The sequence below is a fragment of the Heterodontus francisci genome, unplaced genomic scaffold (genome assembly GCF_036365525.1).
Source record: "Heterodontus francisci isolate sHetFra1 unplaced genomic scaffold, sHetFra1.hap1 HAP1_SCAFFOLD_824, whole genome shotgun sequence".
Classification (NCBI taxonomy): Eukaryota; Metazoa; Chordata; class Chondrichthyes; order Heterodontiformes; family Heterodontidae; genus Heterodontus; species Heterodontus francisci.
This window is the reverse complement of record NW_027140269.1, coordinates 298,241-320,964: the sequence shown is the minus strand read 5'-3', so window position 1 is coordinate 320,964 and position 22,724 is coordinate 298,241. Positions and strand designations below refer to the sequence as shown.

Below are 22,724 nucleotides of genomic sequence, written 5' to 3'. Positions count from 1 at the left end.
AATGCCCTCTAGATCAGGCAACATCCTGGTAAACCTCCTCTGTACCCTCTCCAAAGCCTCCACGTCCTTCTGGTAGTGTGGCGACCAGAATTGTATGCAATATTCCAAGTGTGGCCTAACTAAGACTCCGTACAGCTGCAACATGACTTGCCAATTTTTATACTCTATGCCCCGACCGATGAAGGCAAGCATGCCGTATGCCTTCTTGACTACCTTATCCACCTGCGTTGCCACTTTGTGACCTGTGGACCTGTACACCCAGATCTCTCTGCCTGTCAATACTCCTAAGGGTTCTGCCATTTACTGACCTGCATCAGACCTTCCAAAATGCATTACCTCACATTTGTCCGGATTAAACTCCATCTGCCATTTCTCCGCCCAAGTCTCCAACCGATCTATATCCTGCTGTATCCTCTGACAATCCTCATCATTATCCGCAATTCCACCAACCTTTGTGTCGTCCGCAAACTTACTAATCAGACCGGCTACATTTTCCTCCAAATCATTTATATATACTACAAACACAGGATAGGTGGTGGCGTAGTGGTATTATCACTGGACTAGTAACCCAGGGTATTGCTCTGGGGACATGGGTTCGAATCCCACAACAGCAGAAGGTGGAATTTGAATTTAATTAATAAATCTGGAATGAAAAGCTAGTCTAATGATGGCCATGAAATCATTGTCGATTGTTCTAAAAACCCATCTGGTTCACTAATGTCCTTTAGGGAAGGAAATCTGCTGTCCTTACCTGGTCTGGCCGACATGTGACTCCAGACCCACAGCAATGTGGTTAACTCTTACATGCCCTCTGAAATGGCCTAGCAAGCCACTCAGTTGTACCTAACTGCTACACAGTCAATAAAAAGGAATGAAACCAGACAGACCACCCGGCATCGACCGAGACACCGGAAACAACAACGGCAAACCCAGCCCTGTTGACCCTGCAAAGTCCTCCTTACTAACATCTGGTGGCTTGTGCCAAAGTTGGGAGAGCTGTCCCACAGACTAGTCAATCAACAGTCTGACATAGTCATACTCACAGAGTCATACCTTACAGACAATGTCCCAGACACTGCCATCACCATCCCCGAGTATGTCCTGTCCCACCGGCAGGACAGACCCAGCAGAGGTGGTGGGACAGTGGTACATAGTAGGGAGGGAGTTGCCCTGGGAATCCTCAACATCAAACCTGGACCCCATGAAGTCTCATGGCATCAGGCCAAACATGGGCAAGGTAACCTCCTACTGGTTACCACCTACTGCCCTCCCTCAGCTGATGAGTCAGTACTCCTCCATGTTGAACACCACTTGGAGGAAGCATTGAGGGCGGCAAGGGCACAAAATGTACTCTGGGTGGGAGACTTCAATGTCCATCACCAAGAGTGGCTCGGCAGCACCAGTACTGACCGAGCGGCCGAGTCCTAAAGGACATAGCTGCTAAACTGGGTCTGCAGCAGGTGGGGGGGCGGGGGGAACCAACACGAGGGAAAAACATACTTGACCTCGTCCTCACCAATCTGCCTGCCGCAGATGCTTCTGTCCATGACAGTACTGGTAGGAGTGACCACCGCACAGTCCTTGTGGAGACGAAGTCCCGCCTTCACATTAAGGATACCCTCCATCGTGTTGTGTGGCACTACCACCGTGCTAAATGGGATAGATTTCTAACAGATCGAGCAATGCAAAACTGGGCATCCATGAGGCGCTGTGGGCCATCAGCAGCAGCAGAATTGTACTCAACCACAATCTGTAACCTCATAGACCGGCATATCCCCCACTCTACCATTACCATCAAGCCAGGAGACCAACCCTGGTTCAATGAAGAGTGCAGGAGGGCATGCCAGGAACAGAACCAGGCATACCTCAAAATGAGGTGTCAACCTGGTGAAGCTACAACACAGGACTATCTGCATGCCAAACTGCGTAAGCAGCATGCGATAGACAGAGCTAAGCAATCCCATAACCAACGGATCAGATCTAAGCTCTGCAGTCCTGCCAAATCCAGCCGTGAATGGTGGTGGACAATTAAACAACTAACTGGAGGAGGTGGCTCCACAAATATCCCCATCCTCAATGATGGGGGAGCCCAGCACATCAGTGCAAAAGATAAGGCTGAAGCATTTGCAACAATCTTCAGCCAGAAGTGCCAAGTTCATGATCCATCTCGGCCCCCTCCTGAAGTCCCCAGCATCACAGATACCAAACTTCAGCCAATTTGATTCATTCCGCGCGATATCAAGAAATGACTGAAGACACTGGATACTGCAAAGGCTATGGGCCCTGACAATATTCTGGCAATAGTACTGAAGACCTGTGCTCCAGAACTTGCTGCACCCCTAGCCAAGCTGTTCCAGTACAGCTACAACACTGGCATCGACCAGGCAATGTGGAAAATTGCCCAAGTATGTCCTGTACACAAAAAGCAGGAATAATCCAACCCGGCCAATTAACCCCCCATCAGTCTACTCTCAATCAGTAAAGTGATGGAAGGTGTCATCAACAGTGCCATCAAGCAGCACTTGCTTAGCAATAACCTATGCAGTGACGCTCAGTTTGGGTTCCGCCAGGGCCACTCAGCTCCTGACCTCATGACAGCCTTGGTTCAAACATGGACAAAAGAGCTGAACGCAAGAGGTGAGGTGAGAGTGACTGACCTTGACATCAAGGCAGCATTTGACCGAGTATGGCATCAAGGAGCCCTAGCAAAACTGAGGTCAATGGGAATCAGGGGGAAAACTCTCCGCTGGCTGGAGTCATACCTAGCACAAAGGAAGATGGTTGTGGTTGTTGGGGGTCAATCATCGCAGTCCCAGGACATCACTGCAGGAGTTGCTCAGGATAATGTCCTGGGCCCAACCATCTTCAGCTGCTTCATCAATGACCTTCCTTCAATCATAAGGTTAGAAGTGGGGATGTTCGCTGATGATTGCACAATGTTCAGCACCATTCATGACTCCTCAGATACTGAAGCTGTCCGTGTAGAAATGCAGCAAGACCTGGACAACATCCAGGCTTGGGCTGAGAAATGGCAAGTAACATTCGCGCCACACAAGTGCCCGGCAATGACCATCTCCAACTAGAGAGAATCTAACCATCTCCCCATGACATTCAACAGCATTACCATCGCTGAATCCCTCCACTATCAACATCCTGGGGTTACCATTGACCAGAAACTGAACTGGAGTAACCATATAAATACCGTGGCTACACGAGCAGGTCAGAGGCGAGGAATCCTGATGCGAGTAACTCACCTCCTGACTCTCCAAAGCCTGTCCACCATCTACAAGGCACAAGTCAGGAGTGTGATGGAATACTCTCGACTTGCCTGGATGGGTGCAGTTCCAACAACACTCAAGAAGTTCGACACCATCCAGGACAAAGCAGCCCGCTTGATTGACACCCCATCTACAAACATTCACTCCCTCCACCACCGACGCACAGTGGCAGCAGTGTGTACCCTCTACAAGATGCACTGCAACAATGCACCAAGGCTCCTTAGACAGAACCCACGGCCTCGACCACCTAGAAGGACAAGGACAGCAGACACATGGGAACACCACCACCTGCAAGTTCCCCTCCAAGTCACTCACCATCCTGACTTGGAACTATATCGCCGTTCCTTCACTGTCGCTGGGTCAAAATCCTGGAATTCCCTTCCTAACAGCACTGTTGGTGTACCTACCCCACATGGACAGCAGTGGTTCAAGTTGGCAGCTTACCACCACCTTCTCAAGGGCAATTAGGGACGAGCAATAAATGCTGACCTCACCAGCAACAACCACATCCCATGAACAAATAAAAAAAATGCAGGAAGAGAATTGGAGAGAACTAAACCGTGCCAGACACAGTGACAACTCCAAACTCAAAGTTTCAACTGCTCCCTTTAGTCACTCACAGCTGGTCATTCCTTGACACATGCTGAATGAAATATTTTTAAAAAGTTAAAACAGAAGCCAGCTAATTCCAAAGGTAAAGCCCTAATTACAATTAGCATTTATCCAGTGTCTTTAATGTAATAGAAATGCACCAAGGTGCTTCACAGGAATGCTATCAGACAAAATTGATCAGCAAGCTATATAAAGTAAGTTACAGACTTGGGGGAGGCAAGGTTGCATGAAGAGATTTTAACAGAAGAATAAGAATTTCCAAACCTCCTGGTGGTGGTCAGCAAGTACAGGAGTGATGGGTGAGCAGGTTCGGCAAGATGCAAGGCCAGCTGAGAGAATGTTGGAATAGACAAGGATAGAGCTAACAAATGTGTAGATGAGGGTTGCAGCAGCAGATGAGCTCAGCAGGGTGGAGATGAGTGATATTATAAAGTAGGGATATGGGATCAGAGCTCAGGGTCACCTCGGATGCCAAGGTTGTGAACAGTCTGGTTCAGCCTCAGTGACCAGGAAGAGGAACGGAATAAGCAGCAACAAACTGGGGAGGGGGCCACATTGGGGTCATGGCCTCAACTACAAGATCGAGATCCACAACCGTGATTATCTGGTCCCAATTACCAACAGAACAGCTGATATCCTGAAAGCCCAGTGGCCTATACCGACTGCCATGACACTTTAAACTGGATCACACAGCCAACCTGACATTCACAATTCACCGTTAGCACAAAGTTTTAACATCCCCCAAATCGCTGGGGAACAGTTCCCTTCAATAGCTCACTCAAGCACCCAACCTTCATGTGGATGCGAGCAGGCTAATCGGCCATGGCAGGAATAATCAGCAGCGTGGAAATCAACCATCAGCAAAAGAAATTACACTATTAACCAGGTTCGGTCACAATTCATCCAAGCACACGGCCTGCTCACTGGGATAGACAGTATACAGACGTAAATAGACAGATTTTTATACACACCGTCCAGCCCAGCAAGTCCCTTCAATCTCCAGGGGCTCTCGACTGCACTTTCTTTACTCCATCTGGAACATTTTCTTTCTTCATGCCCTTCCCCAAACATACCTAACAATTTACCAGTGCCTATTCCAACCTGCACCCCACACCGTTACTTTAATAGCTTTACCTATTTTCTTGTTCATTTTAAAGGGAGGATTCAGCCTCGCAGACGCACCCACCCCCTCCCCGACTCACCCACCCCTTGCCACCCGGCCCTCCCCTCACAGCCTCACTACGCCCCCCCCTTCCCCCTCACAGCCTCACTACGCCCCCCCCTTCCCCCTCACAGCCTCACTACGCCCCCCCCTTCCCCCTCACAGCCTCACTACGCCCCCCCCTTCCCCCTCACAGCCTCACTACGCCCCCCCCTTCCCCCTCACAGCCTCACTACGCCCCCCCCTTCCCCCTCACAGCCTCACTACGCCCCCCCCTTCCCCCTCACAGCCTCACTACGCCCCCCCCTTCCCCCTCACAGCCTCACTACGCCCCCCCCTTCCCCCTCACAGCCTCACTACGCCCCCCCCTTCCCCCTCACAGCCTCACTACGCCCCCCCCTTCCCCCTCACAGCCTCACTACGCCCCCCCTTCCCCCTCACAGCCTCACTACGCCCCCCCCTTCCCCCTCACAGCCTCACTACGCCCCCCCCTTCCCCCTCACAGCCTCACTACGCCCCCCCCTTCCCCCTCACAGCCTCACTACGCCCCCCCCTTCCCCCTCACAGCCTCACTACGCCCCCCCCTTCCCCCTCACAGCCTCACTACGCCCCCCCCTTCCCCCTCACAGCCTCACTACGCCCCCCCTTCCCCCTCACAGCCTCACTACGCCCCCCCCTTCCCCCTCACAGCCTCACTACGCCCCCCCCTTCCCCCTCACAGCCTCACTACGCTCCCCTTCCCCCTCACAGCCTCACTACGCTCCCCTTCCCCCTCACAGCCTCACTCGCTCCCCTTCCCCCTCACAGCCTCACTCGCTCCCCTTCCCCCTCACAGCCTCACTCGCTCCCCTTCCCCCTCACAGCCTCACTCGCTCCCCTTCCCCCTCACAGCCTCACTCGCTCCCCTTCCCCCTCACAGCCTCACTCGCTCCCCTTCCCCCTCACAGCCTCACTCGCTCCCCTTCCCCCTCACAGCCTCACTCGCTCCCCTTCCCCCTCACAGCCTCACTCGCTCCCCTTCCCCCTCACAGCCTCACTCGCTCCCCTTCCCCCTCACAGCCTCACTCGCTCCCCTTCCCCCTCACAGCCTCACTCGCTCCCCTTCCCCCTCACAGCCTCACTCGCTCCCCTTCCCCCTCACAGCCTCACTCGCTCCCCTTCCCCCTCACAGCCTCACTCGCTCCCCTTCCCCCTCACAGCCTCACTCGCTCCCCTTCCCCCTCACAGCCTCACTCGCTCCCCTTCCCCCTCACAGCCTCACTCGCTCCCCTTCCCCCTCACAGCCTCACTCGCTCCCCTTCCCCCTCACAGCCTCACTCGCTCCCCTTCCCCCTCACAGCCTCACTCGCTCCCCTTCCCCCTCACAGCCTCACTCGCTCCCCTTCCCCCTCACAGCCTCACTCGCTCCCCTTCCCCCTCACAGCCTCACTCGCTCCCCTTCCCCCTCACAGCCTCACTCGCTCCCCTTCCCCCTCACAGCCTCACTCGCTCCCCTTCCCCCTCACAGCCTCACTCGCTCCCCTTCCCCCTCACAGCCTCACTCGCTCCCCTTCCCCCTCACAGCCTCACTCGCTCCCCTTCCCCCTCACAGCCTCACACTCCCCCCCATTCCCCCTCATAGCCTCACTCGCCCCCCCCATTCCCCCTCATAGCCTCACACTCCCCCCCATTCCCCCTCATAGCCTCACTCGCCCCCCCCATTCCCCCTCATAGCCTCACTCGCCCCCCCCATTCCCCTCACAGCCTCACTCGCCCCCCCCATTCCCCCTCACAGCCTCACTCGCCCCCCCCCCATTCCCCCTCACAGCCTCACTCGCTCCCCCCCATTCCCCCTCATAGCCTCACTCGCCCCCCCCATTCCCCCTCATAGCCTCACTCGCCCCCCCCATTCCCCCTCACAGCCTCACACTCCCCCCCATTCCCCCTCATAGCCTCACTCGCCCCCCCCATTCCCCCTCATAGCCTCACACTCCCCCCCATTCCCCCTCATAGCCTCACTCGCCCCCCCCATTCCCCCTCACAGCCTCACACTCCCCCCCATTCCCCCTCATAGCCTCACTCGCCCCCCCCATTCCCCCTCATAGCCTCACACTCCCCCCCATTCCCTCTCACAGCCTCACTCGCCCCCCCCATTCCCCCTCACAGCCTCACACTCCCCCCCATTCCCCCTCATAGCCTCACTCGCCCCCCCCATTCCCCCTCATAGCCTCACACTCCCCCCCATTCCCCCTCATAGCCTCACTCGCCCCCCCCATTCCCCCTCATAGCCTCACACTCCCCCCCATTCCCTCTCACAGCCTCACTCGCTCCCCCCCATTCCCCCTCATAGCCTCACTCGCCCCCCCCATTCCCCCTCATAGCCTCACTCGCCCCCCCCATTCCCCCTCATAGCCTCACACTCCCCCCCATTCCCCCTCACAGCCTCACTCGCTCCCCTTCCCCCTCACAGCCTCACTCGCTCCCCTTCCCCCTCACAGCCTCACTCGCTCCCCTTCCCCCTCACAGCCTCACTCGCTCCCCCCCATTCCCCCTCACAGCCTCACTCGCCCCCCCCCTTCCCCCTCACAGCCTCACTCGCCCCCCCCATTCCCCCTCACAGCCTCACTCGCTCCCCTTCCCCCTCACAGCCTCACTCCTTGACTCTATCCAGAGGTTTCTCCCTGTCTGTCGCTGTTAAATGCTATGTGTATGTGAGAGGTAGGTAAGAGTAGGCGGGCAGACGGACCCAGGACCACCTCGTGTGTGTGTGTGTGTAGATATCTCTCACCTTCTTCATGATGCCAGTCTTCCTCTTGCTGAAAGTTGTGTATCTCCTCAGTTTATTATCGATGAATTCCATTTTAATCTTCACTCGCCCTCGTGTTTTCTTGCCGGGTTTGAGTCCGGCTCCCGCCGCCGCTCCTCCTCCTGCTGCCGCCGCTGCTCCGTAGCCGCCTCCGGCCGCTGTCAGGCCGCCCCCGCTCTCACCGGCCAATCCAGTGGCCGCCGCCGCCTCCAAGTCGGAGAGACGCCGCTTCACCCCGCGCCTGTCAACCGGGGCCGGAGCCACCACCAGCTCCTCGTCTTCATCAGTGCTGGGCTCGGAGCCGCTGTAAGAAGCAGCAGCGGTGCTGGGGAGCTCCCTTTCCCGGAGACTGCCCAGGAGGAGGGGGGTGACAGTAGGAGGAGGTGCTGGAGGTTGAGGGACTGCCTGTTGGAGGCTGCCCGCTGGGGAGCTGCTGTTCTCGGGAGCAGCGGCCGCGGCTCCAGTTCCAGCCTGACTCTGTAACATGGTTCCCGGCTCCAAGAGGCGGCCTGTCTCCCGGACTGTCCCGCTCCCTATCCCGGACTGTGCCAGTCCCGTTCCCACTACCGGGCTCTCCCACTCTCTATCCCGGACTGTCCCGTTCCCACTCCCGGACTGTCCTGGTCTCCCTATCCCAGCTTGTCCCAGTTTCCCTATCCCACTCTCGGGCTCTCTTCCCGCGGGGAAACTAGTTACAATGTGGAACCCGGAGACACCGGGAGAGGAAACCCAGGTCGGATCACAGCCACTGACAACACACCACACAGAAAGTAATCCCTCCTCTCACTACTCACCCGGACCCACTAAAATCACCCTCAACCCAAACTACCTCGCCCCTCCCTCAAAATTCAAACTGAATCAAAATAAAGCAATGTTTTCTGCCTCTGGTAACCCTTTTCCGCCGCTTTTACTGGCGGATGAAGAGCAGCTAGCAGGCCCGTACCCGGCACTACTTCACCCTCCCCATATAAAGAGACAATGTTTCCTTTTATGGCGCCAGCTCTCCTTATATGGTGAGTCACCGCTCTGCCCGCTGATTGGTGCAGCCCCTCCTCCCTCCTGGAATAATTTACATACCACAGCGGCTTCCAATGACATCATAGGCGGCAGCTCGGCGCAGGCAGGACGAGTTGTTGCTGTGACAGAGTGTGGGATAGAGAGAGTGTGTGAGGGAGAGAGAGAGTGAGAGAGTGTGGGATAGAGAGAGTGTGAGGGATAGAGAGAGAGTGAGAGTGAGGGATAGAGAGAGAGTGAGAGATAGAGAGTGAGGAATAGAGAGAGAGTGAGGAATAGAGAGAGAGTGTGGGACAGAGAGAGAGTGTGACAGAGTGTGGGATAGAGAGAGTGTGTGAGGGAGAGAGAGAGAGTGAGAGATAGAGAGTGAGGGATAGAGAGGGAGTGTGGGACAGAGAGAGAGTGAGAGAGAGAGTGACAGAGTGTGGGATAGAGAGAGAGTGAGGGATAGAGAGAGTGTGAGGGATAGAGAGAGAGTGAGGGATAGAGAGAGAGTGTGGGACAGAGAGAGAGTGAGGGATAGAGAGAGAGTGAGAGATAGAGAGAGAGTGAGAGAGAGTGACAGAGTGTGGGATAAAGAGAGTGTGGGATAGAGTGTGAGAGGGATAGAGAGAGAGTGTGGGACAGAGAGAGAGTGAGAGAGAGAGTGACAGAGTGTGGGATAGAGAGAGGGTGTGAGGGAGAGAGAGAGAGTGAGAGATAGAGAGTGAGGGATAGAGAGAGAGTGTGGGACAGAGAGAGAGTGAGAGAGAGAGTGACAGAGTGTGGGATAGAGAGAGTGTGTGAGGGAGAAAGAGAGAGTGAGGGATAGAGTGAGGGATAGAGAGAGAGTGTGGGACAGAGAGAGAGTGACAGAGTGTGGGATAGAGAGAGTGTGTGAGGGAGAGAGAGAGAGAGTGAGAGATAGAGAGTGAGGGATAGAGAGAGAGTGTGGGACAGAGAGAGATAGTGAGAGAGAGTGACAGAGTGTGGGATAGAGAGAGTGTGTGAGGGAGAGAGAGAGAGTGAGAGATAGAGAGTGAGGGATAGAGAGAGAGTGTGGGACAGAGAGAGAGTGAGAGAGAGAGTGACAGAGTGTGGGATAGAGAGAGTGTGTGAGGGAGAGAGAGAGAGAGTGAGAGATAGAGAGTGTGGGATAGAGAGAGAGTGAGGGATAGAGAGAGTGTGAGGGATAGAGAGAGAGTGAGGGATAGAGAGAGAGTGTGGGACAGAGAGAGAGTGAGAGAGAGAGTGACAGAGTGTGGGATAGAGAGAGTGTGAGGGATAGAGAGAGAGTGAGGGATAGAGAGAGAGTGAGGGATAGAGAGAGAGTGAGAGATAGAGAGAGAGTGAGAGAGAGTGACAGAGTGTGGGATAAAGAGAGTGTGGGATAGAGTGTGAGAGGGATAGAGAGAGAGTGTGGGACAGAGAGAGAGTGAGAGAGAGAGTGACAGAGTGTGGGATAGAGAGAGTGTGTGAGGGAGAGAGAGAGAGTGAGAGATAGAGAGTGAGGGATAGAGAGAGAGTGTGGGACAGAGAGAGAGTGAGAGAGAGAGTGACAGAGTGTGAGGGATAGAGAGAGTGTGAGGGATAGAGAGAGTGTGAGGGATAGAGAGAGTGTGAGGGATAGAGAGAGAGTGAGGGATAGAGAGAGAGTGAGAGATAGAGAGAGAGTGACAGAGTGTGGGATAGAGAGAGAGTGAGGGATAGAGAGAGAGTGAGAGTGAGAGATAGAGAGAGAGTGAGAGAGAGTGACAGAGTGTGGGATAGAGAGAGTGTGGGATAGAGAGAGTGTGAGGGATAGAGAGAGAGTGAGAGATCGAGAGTGTGGGATAGAGAGAGAGTGAGGGATAGAGAGAGAGTGAGGGATAGAGAGAGAGTGAGAGATAGAGAGAGAGTGACAGTGTGGGATAGAGAGAGAGTGAGGGATAGAGAGAGAGTGAGAGTGAGAGATAGAGAGAGAGTGAGAGAGAGTGACAGAGTGTGGGATAGAGAGAGTGTGGGATAGAGAGAGAGTGACAGTGTGAGGGATAGAGAGAGTGTGAGGGATAGAGAGAGTGTGAGGGATAGAGAGAGAGTGAGAGAGTGTGGGATAGAGAGAGAGTGAGAGAGTGTGGGATAGAGAGAGAGTGTGGGATAGAGAGAGAGTGTGAGATAGAGAGAGAGTGAGAGAGTGAGGGATAGAGAGAGAGTGAGAGAGAGAGAGTGAGGGATAGAGAGAGAGTGAGAGAGTGTGGGATAGAGAGAGAGTGTGAGATAGAGAGAGAGTGAGAGAGTGAGGGATAGAGAGAGAGTGAGTGAGAGAGTGAGGGATAGAGAGAGAGTGAGAGATAGAGAGTGAGGGATAGAGAGAGAGTGAGAGAGTGTGGGATAGAGAGAGAGTGTGAGATAGAGAGAGAGTGTGGGATAGAGAGAGAGTGACAGAGTGTGGGATAGAGAGAGAGAGAGTGAGGGATAGAGAGAGAGTGTGGGACAGAGAGAGAGTGAGAGAGAGAGTGACAGAGTGTGGGATAGAGAGAGAGTGAGGGATAGAGAGAGAGTGAGGGATAGAGAGAGTGTGAGGGATAGAGAGAGAGTGAGGGATAGAGAGAGAGTGAGAGATAGAGAGAGAGTGACAGAGTGTGGGATAGAGAGAGAGTGAGGGATAGAGAGAGAGAGAGTGAGAGAGAGTGACAGAGTGTGGGATAAAGAGAGTGTGGGATAAAGAGAGTGTGGGATAGAGAGAGTGTGAGGGATAGAGAGAGAGTGAGAGATCGAGAGTGTGGGATAGAGAGAGAGTGAGGGATAGAGAGAGAGTGAGAGATAGAGAGAGAGTGACAGAGTGTGGGATAGAGAGAGAGTGAGAGAGAGTGACAGAGTGTGGGATAAAGAGAGAGTGTGGGATAGAGAGAGAGTGACAGAGTGTGGGATAGAGAGAGTGTGAGGGATAGAGAGAGAGTGAGAGAGTGTGGGATAGAGAGAGAGTGTGGGATAGAGAGAGAGTGTGAGATAGAGAGAGAGTGTGAGATAGAGAGAGAGTGAGAGAGTGAGGGATAGAGAGAGAGTGAGAGAGTGAGGGATAGAGAGAGAGTGAGAGAGTGTGGGATAGAGAGAGAGTGTGAGATAGAGAGAGAGTGAGAGAGTGAGGGATAGAGAGAGAGTGAGTGAGAGAGTGAGGGATAGAGAGAGAGTGAGAGATAGAGAGTGAGGGATAGAGAGAGAGTGTGAGATAGAGAGAGAGTGTGGGATAGAGAGAGAGTGACAGAGTGTGGGATAGAGAGAGAGAGAGAGTGAGGGATAGAGAGAGAGTGAGGGTTAGAGAGAGAGTGAGAGATAGAGAGTGAGGGATAGAGAGAGAGTGAGAGAGTGAGGGATAGAGAGAGAGTGAGGGATAGAGAGAGAGTGAGAGAGTGAGGGATAGAGAGAGAGTGAGGGATAGAGAGAGAGTGAGAGAGTGTGGGATAGAGAGAGAGTGACAGAGTGTGGGATAGAGAGAGAGAGTGTGAGGGATAGAGAGAGAGTGAGAGAGTGTGGGATAGAGAGAGAGTGAGGGATAGAGAGAGAGTGAGAGAGTGTGGGATAGAGAGAGAGTGAGGGATAGAGAGTGAGGGATAGAGAGAGAGTGAGAGAGTGTGGGATAGAGAGAGAGTGAGGGATAGAGAGAGAGTGAGAGAGTGTGGGATAGAGAGAGAGTGAGAGAGTGTGGGATAGAGAGAGAGTGAGGGATAGAGAGAGAGTGAGAGAGTGTGGGATAGAGAGAGAGTGAGGGATAGAGAGAGAGAGTGAGAGATAGAGAGAGAGTGACAGAGTGTGGGATAGAGAGAGAGAGAGTGAGGGATAGAGAGAGAGTGAGGGATAGAGAGAGAGTGTGGGATAGAGAGAGAGTGTGGGATAGAGAGAGAGTGTGGGATAGAGAGAGAGTGTGGGATAGAGAGAGAGTGTGGGATAGAGAGAGAGTGAGAGTGTGTGGGATAGAGAGAGAGAGTGTGGGATAGAGAGAGAGTGTGGGATAGAGAGAGAGTGTGTGAGAGTGACAGAGTGTGGGATAGAGATAGAGTGTGTGAGAGTGACAGAGTGTGGGATAGAGATAGAGAGAGAGTGTGGGATAGAGAGAGAGTGAGGGATAGAGAGTGAGGGATAGAGAGAGTGAGAGAGTGTGGGATAGAGAGAGAGTGTGGGATAGAGAGAGAGTGTGGGATGGAGAGAGAGTGTGTGGGATGGAGAGAGAGTGTGGGATAGAGAGAGAGTGAGAGAGAGTGACAGAGTGTGGGATAGAGAGAGAGTGTGGGATAGAGAGAGAGTGTGGGATAGAGAGAGAGTGTGGGATAGAGAGAGAGTGACAGAGTGTGGGATAAGAGAGAGTGAGGGATAGAGAGAGAGTGAGAGATAGAGAGAGAGTGACAGAGTGTGGGATAGAGAGAGAGTGTGGCATAGAGAGAGAGTGTGGGATAGAGAGAGAGTGTGTGAGAGTGACAGAGTGTGGGATAGAGATAGAGAGAGAGTGTGGGATAGAGAGAGAGAGAGAGTGAGGGATAGAGAGAGAGTGAGGGATAGAGAGAGAGTGAGGGATAGAGAGAGAGTGAGAGAGTGAGGGATAGAGAGAGAGTGAGAGAGTGAGGGATAGAGAGAGAGTGAGAGAGTGTGGGATAGAGAGAGAGTGTGGGATAGAGAGAGAGTGAGAGAGTGTGGGATAGAGAGAGAGTGAGAGAGTGTGGGATAGAGAGAGAGTGAGGGATAGAGAGAGAGTGAGAGAGTGTGGGATAGAGAGAGAGTGAGGGATAGAGAGAGAGAGTGAGAGATAGAGAGAGAGTGACAGAGTGTGGGATAGAGAGAGAGAGAGTGAGGGATAGAGAGAGAGTGAGGGATAGAGAGAGAGTGAGAGATAGAGAGAGAGTGAGAGAGAGTGACAGAGTGTGGGATAGAGAGAGAGTGTGGGATAGAGAGAGAGTGTGGGATAGAGAGAGAGTGAGAGTGTGTGGGATAGAGAGAGAGAGTGTGGGATAGAGAGAGAGTGTGGGATAGAGAGAGAGTGTGTGAGAGTGACAGAGTGTGGGATAGAGATAGAGTGTGTGAGAGTGACAGAGTGTGGGATAGAGATAGAGAGAGAGTGTGGGATAGAGAGAGAGTGAGGGATAGAGAGTGAGGGATAGAGAGAGTGAGAGAGTGTGGGATAGAGAGAGAGTGTGGGATAGAGAGAGAGTGTGGGATAGAGAGAGAGTGTGGGATGGAGAGAGAGTGTGTGGGATGGAGAGAGAGTGTGGGATAGAGAGAGAGTGTGGGATAGAGAGAGAGTGTGTGAGAGTGACAGAGTGTGGGATAGAGAGAGAGTGTGGGATAGAGAGAGAGTGTGGGATAGAGAGAGAGTGTGTGAGAGTGACAGTGTGTGGGATAGAGAGAGAGTGTGGGATAGAGAGAGAGTGTGGGATAGAGAGAGAGTGACAGAGTGTGGGATAAAGAGAGAGTGAGGGATAGAGAGAGAGTGAGAGATAGAGAGAGAGTGACAGAGTGTGGGATAGAGAGAGAGTGTGGCATAGAGAGAGAGTGTGGGATAGAGAGAGAGTGTGTGAGAGTGACAGAGTGTGGGATAGAGATAGAGAGAGAGTGTGGGATAGAGAGAGAGAGAGAGTGAGGGATAGAGAGAGAGTGAGGGATAGAGAGAGAGTGAGGGATAGAGAGAGAGTGAGAGAGTGAGGGATAGAGAGAGAGTGAGAGAGTGAGGGATAGAGAGAGAGTGAGAGAGTGTGGGATAGAGAGAGAGTGTGGGATAGAGAGAGAGTGTGTGAGAGTGACAGAGTGTGGGATAGAGAGAGAGTGAGAGTGTGGGATAGAGAGAGAGAGAGAGTGTGGGATAGAGAGAGAGTGTGTGTGAGAGTGACAGTGTGTGGGATAGAGAGAGAGTGTGTGAGAGTGACAGTGTGTGGGATAGAGAGAGAGTGTGTGAGAGTGACAGTGTGTGGGATAGAGAGAGAGTGTGTGAGAGTGACAGAGTGTGGGATAGAGAGAGAGTGTGTGAGAGTGACAGAGTGTGGGATAGAGAGAGAGTGACAGAGTGTGGGATAGAGAGAGAGTGTGTGAGAGTGACAGAGTGTGGGATGGAGAGAGAGTGTATGAGAGGGAGTGAGAGTGACAGAGTGTGGGATAGAGAGAGATTGACAGAGTGTGGGATAGAGAGAGAGAGAGAGTGTGGGATAGAGAGAGAGTGTGTGTGAGAGTGACAGTGTGTGGGATAGAGAGAGAGTGTGTGAGAGTGACAGTGTGTGGGATAGAGAGAGAGTGTGTGAGAGTGACAGTGTGTGGGATAGAGAGAGAGTGTGTGAGAGTGACAGAGTGTGGGATAGAGAGAGAGTGTGTGAGAGTGACAGAGTGTGGGATAGAGAGAGAGTGTGTGAGAGTGACAGAGTGTGGGATAGAGAGAGAGTGACAGAGTGTGGGATAGAGAGAGAGTGTGTGAGAGGGAGTGAGAGTGACAGAGTGTGGGATAGAGAGAGAGTGTGGGATAGAGAGAGAGTGTGGGATAGAGAGAGAGTGTGTGTGAGAGTGACAGAGTGTGGGATAGAGAGAGAGTGTGTGAGAGTGACAGAGTGTGGGATAGAGAGAGAGTGTGTGAGAGTGACAGTGTGTGGGATAGAGAGAGAGTGTGTGAGAGTGACAGTGTGTGGGATAGAGAGAGTGTGTGAGAGTCACAGTGTGTGGGATAGAGAGAGAGTGTGGGATAGAGAGAGAGTGTGGGATAGAGAGAGAGTGAGGGATAGAGAGAGAGTGAGAGAGAGAGAGAGAGTGACAGAGTGTGGGATAAAGAGAGAGTGTGGGATAAAGAGAGAGTGTGGGATAAAGAGAGAGTGAGGGATAGAGAGAGAGTGAGAGATAGAGAGAGAGTGACAGAGTGTGGCATAGAGAGAGAGTGTGGCATAGAGAGAGAGTGTGGGATAGAGAGAGAGTGTGGGATAGAGAGAGAGTGTGTGAGAGTGACAGAGTGTGGGATAGAGATAGAGAGAGTGTGTGGGATAGAGATAGAGAGAGTGTGTGGGATAGAGAGAGAGTGTGGGATAGAGAGAGAGTGAGGGATAGAGAGAGAGTGAGGGATAGAGAGAGAGTGAGGGATAGAGAGAGAGTGAGAGAGTGAGAGAGTGTGGGATAGAGAGAGAGTGTGGGATAGAGAGAGAGTGTGTGAGAGTGACAGAGTGTGGGATAGAGAGAGAGTGACAGAGTGTGGGATAGAGAGAGAGAGAGAGTGTGGGATAGAGAGAGAGTGTGTGTGAGAGTGACAGAGTGTGGGATAGAGAGAGAGTGTGTGAGAGTGACAGTGTGTGGGATAGAGAGAGAGTGTGTGAGAGTGACAGTGTGTGGGATAGAGAGAGAGTGTGTGAGAGTGACAGAGTGTGGGATAGAGAGAGAGTGTGTGAGAGTGACAGAGTGTGGGATAGAGAGAGAGTGACAGAGTGTGGGATAGAGAGAGAGTGTGTGAGAGTGACAGAGTGTGGGATGGAGAGAGAGTGTATGAGAGGGAGTGAGAGTGACAGAGTGTGGGATAGAGAGAGATTGACAGAGTGTGGGATAGAGAGAGATTGACAGAGTGTGGGATAGAGAGAGAGTGTGTGAGAGTGACAGAGTGTGGGATAGAGAGAGAGTGTGTGAGAGTGACAGAGTGTGGGATAGAGAGAGAGTGTGTGAGAGTGACAGAGTGTGGGATAGAGAGAGAGTGTGTGAGAGTGACAGAGTGTGGAATAGAGAGAGAGTGTGTGAGAGTGACAGAGTGTGGGATAGAGAGAGAGTGTGTGAGAGTGACAGAGTGTGGGATAGAGAGAGAGAGTGTGTGAGAGTGAGTGAGAGTGACAGAGTGTGGGATAGAGAGAGAGTGTGTGAGAGTGACAGAGTGTGTGAGAGGGAGTGAGAGTGACAGAGTGTGGGATAGAGAGAGATTGACAGAGTGTGGGATAGAGAGAGATTGACAGTGTGGGATAGAGAGAGAGTGACAGAGTGTGGGATAGAGGGAGCGTGTGTGAGAGTGACAGAGTGTGGGATAGAGAGAGAGTGTGTGAGAGTGAGTGAGAGTGACAGAGTGTGGGAGCGAGAGAGAGTGTGTGAGAGTGACAGAGTGTGGGATAGAGAGAGAGTGTGTGAGAGTGACAGAGTGTGGGATAGAGAGAGAGTGACAGAGTGTGGGATAGAGAGAGAGTGTGTGAGAGTGACAGAGTGTGGGATAGAGAGAGAGTGTGTGAGAGTGACAGAGTGTGGGATAGAGAGAGAGTGTGTGAGAGTGACAGAGTGTGGGATAGAGAGAGAGTGACAGAGTGTGGGATAGAGAGAGAGTGTGTGAGAGTGACAGAGAGAGAGAGAGATGGAGTGAGAGCGAGAGAGAGTGGGACAGAGAGAGAGTGTGAGGGACAGAGTGAGTGAGTCAGAGAGAGAGAGACAGTGTGAGGGGCAGAGAGAGAGTGAGTGACAGAGAGAGTGCGAGGGACAGACAGGGAGAGAGTGCGCGGGACAGAGAGCGTGTGAAGGGACAGAGAGAGTGAGAGAGAGAGGGACAGAGAGAGTGAGAGACCGAGAGAGTGAGAGAGAGAGAGAGAGAGAGAGAGAGAGAGAGGGTCTGGGACTGAAAGAGAGTGAGTGTGAGAGAGATAGGGACAGAAAGAGTGTGAGTGTGAGGGCCAGAGTGACAGAGAGAGTGAGTGTAGGAGACAGAGAGAGTGTGAGAGGGACAGAGAGAGTGAGTTAGAGTCTGAGGAGAAAGAGAGAGTGAGAGAGAGAGTGTGAGGGACAGAGAAGAGAGTAAGTGAGTGTGTGGGAGAAGAGAGTGAGTGAGTGAGGGACAGAGAGAGAGTGAGTGAGGGAGAGTGAGGGACAGTGAAAGTATGAGTGACAGAGAGAATATGAATGACAGAGAGAGATGGAGTGAGAGTGACAGAGAGAGAGAGTGTGAGGGACAGAGAGGGAGAGAGTGTGTGAGGGACAGAGAGAGAGATGGAGTGCGAGTGACAGAGAGATGGAGTGAGAGTGAGTGAGTGAGCAGCACACTCTGTAAACTCAGTGAGTGAGTGAGCAGCACACTCTCTCAGTAAACTCAGTGAGTGAGTGAGCAGCACACTCTCTCTGTCCACTCAGTGAGTGAGTGAGCAGCACACTCTCTCTGTCCACTCAGTGAGTGAGTGAGCAGCACACTCTCTCTGTCCACTCAGTGAGTGAGTGAGCAGCACACTCTCTCTGTCCACTCAGTGAGTGAGTGAGCAGCACACTCTCTCTGTAAACTCAGTGAGTGAGTGAGAAGCACACTCTCTCTGTACACTGAGTGAGTGAGTGAGCAGCACAGTCTCTCTGTACACTCAGTGAGTGAGTGAGCAGCACACTCTCTCTGTAAACTCAGTGAGTGAGTGAGCAGCACACTCTCTCTGTAATCTCAGTGAGTGAGTGAGCAGCACACTCTCTCTGTAAACTCAGTGAGTGAGTGAGCAGCACACTCTCTCTGTAAACTCAGTGAGTGAGTGAGCAGCACACTCTCTCTGTAAACTCAGTGAGTGAGTGAGCAGCACACTCTCTCTGTAATCTCAGTGAGTGAGTGAGCAGCACACTCTCTCTGTAATCTCAGTGAGTGAGTGAGCAGCACACTCTCTCTGTAAACTCAGTGAGTGAGTGAGCAGCACACTCTCTCTGTAATCTCAGTAAGTGAGTGAGCAGCACACTCTCTCTGTAAACTCAGTGAGTGAGTGAGCAGCACACTCTCTCTGTAAACTCAGTCAGTGAGTGAGCAGCACACTCTCTCTGTCCACTCAGTGAGTGAGTGAGCAGCACACTCTCTCTGTAAACTCAGTGAGTGAGTGAGAAGCACACTCTCTCTGTAAACTCAGTGAGTGAGTGAGCAGCACACTCTCTCTGTCCACTCAGTGAGAGAGTGAGCAGCACACTCTCTTTGTAAACTCAGTGAGTGAGTGAGCAGCACACTCTCTCTGTAAACTCAGTGAGTGAGTGATCAGCACACTCTCTCTGTACACTCAGTGAGTGAGTGAGCAGCACACTCTCTCTGTACACTCAGTGAGTGAGTGAGCAGCACACTCTCTCTGTAAACTCAGTGAGTGAGTGAGCAGCACACTCTCTCTGTACACTCAGTGAGTGAGTGAGCGGCACACTCTCTCTGTACACTCAGTGAGTGAGTGAGCAGCACACTCTCTCTGTAAACTCAGTGAGTGAGTGAGCAGCACACTCTCTCTGTACACTCAGTGAGTGAGTGAGCAGCACACTCTCTCTGTAAACTCAGTGAGTGAGTGAGTGTGCAGCACACTCTCTCTGTACACTCAGTGAGTGAGTGAGCAGCACACTCTCTCTGTAAACTCAGTGAGTGAGTGAGCAGCACACTCTCTCTGTAAACTCAGTGAGTGAGTGAGCAGCACACTCTCTCTGTAAACTCAGTGAGTGAGTGAGCAGCACACTCTCTCTGTCCACTCAGTGAGTGAGTGAGCAGCACACTCTCTCTGTAAACTCAGTGAGTGAGTGAGCAGCACACTCTCTCTGTCCACTCAGTGAGTGAGTGAGCAGCACACTCTGTCCACTCAGTGAGTGAGTGAGCAGCACACTCTCTCTGTCCACTCAGTGAGTGAGTGAGCAGCACACTCTCTCTGTAAACTCAGTGAGTGAGTGAGCAGCACACTCTCTCTGTAAACTCAGTGAGTGAGTGAGCAGCACACTCTCTCTGTAAACTCAGTGAGTGAGTGAGCAGCACACTCTCTCTGTAAACTCAGTGAGTGAGTGAGCAGCACACTCTCTCTGTAAACTCAGTGAGTGAGTGAGCAGCACACTCTCTCTGGAAACTCAGTGAGTGAGTGAGCAGCACACTCTCTCTGTAAACTCAGTGAGTGAGTGAGCAGCACACTCTCTCTGTAAACTCAGTGAGTGAGTGAGCAGCACACTCTCTCTGTAAACTCAGTGAGTGAGTGATCAGCACATTCTCTCTGTACACTCAGTGAGTGAGTGAGCAGCACACTCTCTCTGTAAACTCAGTGAGTGAGTGAGCAGCACACTCTCTCTGTAAACTCAGTGAGTGAGTGAGCAGCACACTCTCTCTGTAAACTCAGTGAGTGAGTGAGCAGCACACTCTCTCTGTCCACTCAGTGAGTGAGTGAGCAGCACACTCTCTCTGTAAACTCAGTGAGTGAGTGAGCAGCACACTCTCTCTGTCCACTCAGTGAGTGAGTGAGCAGCACACTCTGTCCACTCAGTGAGTGAGTGAGCAGCACACTCTCTCTGTCCACTCAGTGAGTGAGTGAGCAGCACACTCTCTCTGTACACTCAGTGAGTGAGTGAGCAGCACACTCTCTCTGTAAACTCAGTCAGTGAGTGAGCAGCACACTCTCTCTGTCCACTCAGTGAGTGAGTGAGCAGCACACTATCTCTGTAAACTCAGTGAGTGAGTGAGAAGCACACTCTCTCTGTAAACTCAGTGAGTGAGTGAGCAGCACACTCTCTCTGTCCACTCAGTGAGAGAGTGAGCAGCACACTCTCTTTGTAAACTCAGTGAGTGAGTGAGCAGCACACTCTCTCTGTACACTCAGTGAGTGAGTGAGCAGCACACTCTCTCTGTACACTCAGTGAGTGAGTGAGCAGCACACTCTCTCTGGAAACTCAGTGAGTGAGTGAGCAGCACACTCTCTCTGTAAACTCAGTGAGTGAGTGAGCAGCACACTCTCTCTGTAAACTCAGTGAGTGAGTGAGCAGCACACTCTCTCTGTAATCTCAGTGAGTGAGTGAGCAGCACACTCTCTCTGTAAACTCAGTGAGTGAGTGAGCAGCACACTCTCTCTGTAAACTCAGTGAGTGAGTGAGAAGCACACTCTCTCAGTAAACTCAGTGAGTGAGTGAGCAGCACACTCTCTCTGTCCACTCAGTGAGTGAGTGAGCAGCACACTCTCTCTGTCCACTCAGTGAGTGAGTGAGCAGCACACTCTCTCAGTAAACTCAGTGAGTGAGTGAGCAGCACACTCTCTCTGTCCACTCAGTGAGTGAGTGAGCAGCACACTCTCTCTGTCCACTCAGTGAGTGAGTGAGCAGCACACTCTCTCTGTCCACTCAGTGAGTGAGTGAGCAGCACACTCTCTCTGTCCACTCAGTGAGTGAGTGAGCAGCACACTCTCTCTGTAAACTCAGTGAGTGAGTGAGAAGCACACTCTCTCTGTACACTGAGTGAGTGAGTGAGCAGCACAGTCTCTCTGTACACTCAGTGAGTGAGTGAGCAGCACACTCTCTCTGTAAACTCAGTGAGTGAGTGAGCAGCACACTCTCTCTGTAATCTCAGTGAGTGAGTGAGCAGCACACTCTCTCTGTAAACTCAGTGAGTGAGTGAGCAGCACACTCTCTCTGTAAACTCAGTGAGTGAGTGAGCAGCACACTCTCTCTGTAAACTCAGTGAGTGAGTGAGCAGCACACTCTCTCTGTAATCTCAGTGAGTGAGTGAGCAGCACACTCTCTCTGTAATCTCAGTGAGTGAGTGAGCAGCACACTCTCTCTGTAAACTCAGTGAGTGAGTGAGCAGCACACTCTCTCTGTAATCTCAGTAAGTGAGTGAGCAGCACACTCTCTCTGTAAACTCAGTGAGTGAGTGAGCAGCACACTCTCTCTGTAAACTCAGTCAGTGAGTGAGCAGCACACTCTCTCTGTCCACTCAGTGAGTGAGTGAGCAGCACACTCTCTCTGTAAACTCAGTGAGTGAGTGAGAAGCACACTCTCTCTGTAAACTCAGTGAGTGAGTGAGCAGCACACTCTCTCTGTCCACTCAGTGAGAGAGTGAGCAGCACACTCTCTTTGTAAACTCAGTGAGTGAGTGAGCAGCACACTCTCTCTGTAAACTCAGTGAGTGAGTGATCAGCACACTCTCTCTGTACACTCAGTGAGTGAGTGAGCAGCACACTCTCTCTGTACACTCAGTGAGTGAGTGAGCAGCACACTCTCTCTGTAAACTCAGTGAGTGAGTGAGCAGCACACTCTCTCTGTACACTCAGTGAGTGAGTGAGCGGCACACTCTCTCTGTACACTCAGTGAGTGAGTGAGCAGCACACTCTCTCTGTAAACTCAGTGAGTGAGTGAGCAGCACACTCTCTCTGTACACTCAGTGAGTGAGTGAGCAGCACACTCTCTCTGTAAACTCAGTGAGTGAGTGAGTGTGCAGCACACTCTCTCTGTACACTCAGTGAGTGAGTGAGCAGCACACTCTCTCTGTAAACTCAGTGAGTGAGTGAGCAGCACACTCTCTCTGTAAACTCAGTGAGTGAGTGAGCAGCACACTCTCTCTGTAAACTCAGTGAGTGAGTGAGCAGCACACTCTCTCTGTCCACTCAGTGAGTGAGTGAGCAGCACACTCTCTCTGTAAACTCAGTGAGTGAGTGAGCAGCACACTCTCTCTGTCCACTCAGTGAGTGAGTGAGCAGCACACTCTGTCCACTCAGTGAGTGAGTGAGCAGCACACTCTCTCTGTCCACTCAGTGAGTGAGTGAGCAGCACACTCTCTCTGTAAACTCAGTGAGTGAGTGAGCAGCACACTCTCTCTGTAAACTCAGTGAGTGAGTGAGCAGCACACTCTCTCTGTAAACTCAGTGAGTGAGTGAGCAGCACACTCTCTCTGTAAACTCAGTGAGTGAGTGAGCAGCACACTCTCTCTGTAAACTCAGTGAGTGAGTGAGCAGCACACTCTCTCTGGAAACTCAGTGAGTGAGTGAGCAGCACACTCTCTCTGTAAACTCAGTGAGTGAGTGAGCAGCACACTCTCTCTGTAAACTCAGTGAGTGAGTGAGCAGCACACTCTCTCTGTAAACTCAGTGAGTGAGTGATCAGCACATTCTCTCTGTACACTCAGTGAGTGAGTGAGCAGCACACTCTCTCTGTAAACTCAGTGAGTGAGTGAGCAGCACACTCTCTCTGTAAACTCAGTGAG

At 52.3% G+C, this 22,724-nt stretch overlaps 1 protein-coding gene across 3 annotated transcripts in view; it reads right to left on the bottom strand.

The window, feature by feature from the left end:
* The window catches only part of LOC137359168 (serum response factor-like), a 66,723-nt gene extending 58,021 nt beyond the window's left edge, over positions 1-8,702 (bottom strand). The window contains exon 1 of one of the 3 annotated variants that reach the window (XM_068025239.1): positions 7,820-8,702. In XM_068025239.1, coding sequence (XP_067881340.1) covers positions 7,820-8,323 — 504 coding nt within the window. In that variant the 5' untranslated portion in view covers positions 8,324-8,702. The remainder of the gene's footprint in view (positions 1-7,819) is intronic. The other 2 variants (XM_068025240.1, XM_068025241.1) reach the window with 2 other exon arrangements.
* Positions 8,703-22,724: the final 14,022 nt, after the last annotated feature.